The sequence below is a fragment of the Rhincodon typus genome, unplaced genomic scaffold, assembly GCF_021869965.1.
Source record: "Rhincodon typus isolate 14 unplaced genomic scaffold, sRhiTyp1.1 hic_rhity00005280, whole genome shotgun sequence".
NCBI lineage: Eukaryota > Metazoa > Chordata > Chondrichthyes > Orectolobiformes > Rhincodontidae > Rhincodon > Rhincodon typus.
Genome location: NW_025970918.1, coordinates 3,568 through 8,171, shown reverse-complemented (window position 1 = coordinate 8,171; position 4,604 = coordinate 3,568). Strand labels below are relative to the sequence as shown.

The window sequence follows — 4,604 nt, the reverse complement described above, 5'->3', positions numbered from 1 at the left end:
GGACAGGGACAGCACGGGGTTAGATACAGAGTAAAGCTCCCTCTACATTACCCTGACAGTGTTCACCACCCCACCGCCCCACTTTATACCCAGTGTCAGCATCGAGCGCTCCCAGGACAGGGACAGCACGGGGTTAGATACAGTGTGGAGCTCCATGAGCCTGACTGGGTGCATCCCTGTTTGTGCACTGACCCATGTCATTGAAAGGGTGAATGAGATCCTGGTTGAATTTCAGCTTGAGTTTGGGCATCAGGACACTGATGGGCTTGAACTTGGCCTGCTGGAGTTTGGCGATGGTGGCCTGCAGTTTGTGAAGGGTTAGGGCCTGTTCAAACTGCTGTACGGTCTGGCTATTGTCCATGGGCACCATCACAATCAGGCTGCTCTTCCCAAACATCTGGAACTTGGCAACCTGTGGAGATACAGGGACGGCAGGTCACACGACCCAGAAAGCCTCTTAGCCCCAGGCCCCCGGGCCTACCTACAGCCCAGGGGCACCCACCACACATCAGTCAGCAGGATTATCGGAACAGGAGGAGGCCATTCAGCAACCCCCCGCCACACCCCCAACCTTTCTCCAGCCTGTCCCACAGGAACAGGAAACCATTTGGCCCTTCCCCCTCTTCTCCAGCCTGTCCCACAGGAACAGGAAGCGGCCATTCAGCCCCCTTCTCCAGCCTGTCCCACAGGAACAGGGAGAGGCCATTCAGCCCCCTTCTCCAGCCTGTCCCACAGGAACAGGAGCCCATTCGGCCCTTCCCTCTCTTCTCCAGCCTGTCCCACAGGAACAGGAGGCCGTTCGGCCCTTCCCCCTCTTCTCCAGCCTGTCCCACAGGAACAGAAGGCCGTTCGGCTCTTCTCCAGCCTGTCCCACAGGAACAGGAGGAGGCCATTCAGCCCCTTTCGCCAGCCTCTCCCATAGGAACGGGAGGCGGCCATTCATCGTCCTTTCTCCAGCCTGTCCCACAGGAGAAGGCCACGCAGCCCCCTTCTCCATTCTTTCCCACAGGAGGAGGCCTTTCAGCCCCTTAGCATTATAGCTACCCATTTTGCTCCTTAACTATTAATACCCTCATCCAATGTTTGTCAACAGTGACATTTTAAATCGAAACCTAGTCCCAGCATCTGGTTTTTTTTCTGGGGTGGGGGGAACGGTGTGGTGGTGTAGAGTTTTGGATTTTGTGTGAGGACCGTCTGTCTGATGTTAGCCCTGAGATATTCTGTCTCACATTTTCTGCGCTCTGTCCTGATTTTTTTTATTACTCATTAACAGGATGAGGGCATCGCTGGCTAGGGCAGCATTTATGGCCCATCCCTAATGGCCCGGAGGGCAGTTGAGAGTCAACCACATTGCTGTGGGTCTGGAGTCACATGTAGGCCCAGACCAGGTCGGGATGGCAGTTTCCTTCCCTAAAGGACATTAGGGAACCAGATGGGTTTTTCCAACGATCGGCAATGGATTCACGGTCATCGTTAGACTCTTCATACCGTGTATCACAAAATCTACCAGCATCTGAGCTCACTGGGTAAGAGGGGAAGGGGAAATGGAATGTTGGCCTTTACTTCAGAGGGACTGGAGACTAAAAGTCGGGAGGTTTAGCTAAAACTGTACAAGGCATTGGTTAGACCACAGCTGTGAACAGTTTTCCTTAAGGGAAGATAGACTGACATTGGAGGTAGTACAGAGGAGTATGGAGGGACGGTCTTACGAGGAGAGGTTGGATCAGTTACTAGATGGCGTTTAGAAGAATGAGGGGCGACCTTATTGAAACACACAAGACTCTTAGGGGGACTTGACGGGGGGAGCTGGGGAGAGATTGTTTCCCCCTTGTGGGATCAGAAGGTGTCAGCTCAGAATAAGGGGGTCGCCCACTGAAGATGGAGTTGAGGAGATATTTCTTCTCTCAGAGGGGAGTGAATCTGTGGAACTGTTTGCCACAGAGGGATCTGTCGAGGCTGGGTCAAGGCTGAGACAGACAGATATTTAATCAGTGAAGGGTGAAGGGGGAGAAGGAGATGAGGATGGTCTGACCTCATCGAATGGTACAGCAGTATCGAGGGGCTGAACAGCCTACTACATCTTATTACTGAAAAGAGATTCCTGGTGGCGAAAGAGTTTGTTCTCGCGCTGATCGGGACAAGTTTCAGATGCTCTCCATCATTTACAGCAGGGGACGGAAAATTGCACCGAAAACTGGGCATGCCAGCTTAGCAAGTGACGTTTGGTATTAGCTAGAGGGCCAGAGCGAGGGAGGTATACGTGTGTTCAAGTGAATTAAAGCCTGAATTAAAGAGCACATTCCTTCGGGCGTTCGTTATAAGCAGAGTGGGTCACACTCAATCTGCCAAAGCTTGCAAAACCTGAAACAGAAAGTGCTTGGCGTTAGATGGGATTGGGTAACCATTCGCTGCACAGTACCGAGGGTGCGAGTAACTACGACAGCAGCCTCTAGGGAATCCAGGTGATTTCTTCGCATTTACTTTTCAACGTACCACTTGGCCGATGGGCCGAGGGGTGTTCAATTTAGATAAACGTGAGGTGCCGCATTTTGGAAAGGTACATCAGGGCAGGGCTTATACACTTAATGGGGAGTGTTGCTGAACAAAGAGACCTTGGGGGGGCAGGTTCATAGTTCCTTGAAAGTGGAGTCGCAGGGAGACAGGATAGTGAAGGAAGTGTTTGGTATGCTTGCCTTTATTGCTCAGTGCATTGAGTATAGGAGTTGGGAGGGTCATGTTGCAGCATTTATTAGGCCAATTTTGGAATACTATCTGCAATTCCAGTCTCCCTGCTATAGGAAAGATATTGTGAAACCTGAAAGGGTTCAGAAAGGATTTACAAGGATGTTGGAGGGTTTGAGCTACAGGGAGAGGCTGGGGCTATTTACCCTGGAGCGTCGGAGGCTGAGGGGGGACCTTATAGAGGTTCATAAAATCATGAGGGGCATGGATAGGGTGAATAGACAAGATCTTTTCCCCCAGGGTAGGGGAGAGCAAAACTAGAGGGGAATAGGTTTAAGGTGAGAGGGGGAAAGATTTAAAAGGGACCTGAGGGGCAACTTTTTCACACAGAGGGTGGTGCGTGTATGGAATGAGCTGCCAGAGGAAGTGGTGGAGGCTGGTACAGTTACAGCATGTAAAAGGCATCCGGATGGGGACATGAATAGGAAGGATTTAGAGGGATACGGGCCAAATGCTGGCAAATGGGACTAGATTAATTTAGGATGTGCGGGTCGGCATGGACGAGTTGGGCCGAAGGTTCTGCACAGCTCTGGCTCCAAATGGTATTCTCAGCAACATGGCCAGATTATTGGAAATCCTACCCGGTCCGCTAATGTCCTTTAGGGAAGGGAAATCTGCCATCCTCATTTGGTCTGGGCCTATATTGTGACTCCAGACCACAGCAATGTGGTTGGGTCTGAACTGCTCTCTGAAATGACCGAGCACATCACTCTTTTTGTTATAGCCTCATGGGATGTGGGCATCGCTGCCTGGGCTGGCATTTAGTGTCTGTCCCTAGTTGCCCTCATCGTCAGTCTTGAATAGTAAGGGGCATTAAGGTTTAAGGGGAGAAGGCTGGAGAATGGGGTTAAGAAACATATCAGCCAGGCTGGAATGGTTTGTGTTAGCGTTAGGGTTGGGGAAAAGCTTCGGAAATCTAAAGCACAAGAGGGGCTAGTTCAGGATTCTCTTCAGACTAACGCCCAAGTTCAGTTGGCAGTTAGGAAAGCAAATGCAACGTTAGCATTCATTTCTAGAGCGTTAGAATACAAGAGAAGGGACGTACTGCTGGGGCTGTATAAGGCTCTGGTCAGACCGCGTCTGGAATATTGTGAGCAGTTTTGGGCCCTGTATCTAAGGAAGGATGTGCTGGTTTTGGAGGGGGTCCAGAGGAGGTTTACAAGGATGATCCCGGGGATGAAGATGAGGAGAGGTTGAGGATTCTGGGTCTGTACTCTGTGGAGTTTAGAGGGAAGAGGGGGGATCTGATCAAAACTTACTGAGAGACCTGGATAGAATGGACATGGAGAAGATGTTTCCATGAGTAGGAGAGACTAGGACCCAAGGGCACAGCCTCAGGGTGGAGGGACAACCCTTTAGAACTGAGATGAGGAGGAATTTCTTCAGCCAGAGGGTGGTGACTCTGTGAAATTCATTGCCGCACAGACCTGTGAAGACTAAGTGTATTGAAGGCAGAGGTAGAGGGGTTCATGTGAGAAGTGTTATCATGATCGAATGGTGGAGCAGACTCATTGTTGTGAATGGTCTAATTCTGCTCCTGTATCTTCTGGTCTTGCGGGCTCGAGCCAGGGGGCTCCCCACAGCTCCCCCCCGCACCCCCACCACCCCCGCCCAGCCCCGCGGAAGCTGGTCAGCTCCCTCAGAGCAATGACATCGTTGTTGGCAGGCAGAGGGATGTTACCCTTGACAACTGGTCACCAATCCATAGACCAATCAGGTACTTGTTGCCGGTCGAATCTCCCTTTCCAGACAAATCAGTACAGGGACAATTTACCATGGCCAACCCACCCTAACCTGCACATCCCTGGGCACTACGGGACAATTTAGCACGGCCAATCCACCCTAACCTGCACATCCCTGGG

General features: G+C 51.4%; 1 protein-coding gene across 1 annotated transcript in view; it reads right to left on the bottom strand.

The window, feature by feature from the left end:
* LOC109925883 (plasma protease C1 inhibitor-like) overlaps positions 1-4,604 on the bottom strand; it is a gene marked incomplete at its 5' end in the record, with an annotated part of 10,022 nt that overhangs the window by 2,054 nt on the left and 3,364 nt on the right. Inside the window, one exon of the mRNA XM_048594024.1 lies at positions 193-412. Within this exon, the coding sequence (XP_048449981.1) occupies positions 193-412 (220 nt within the window). The remainder of the gene's footprint in view (positions 1-192; positions 413-4,604) is intronic.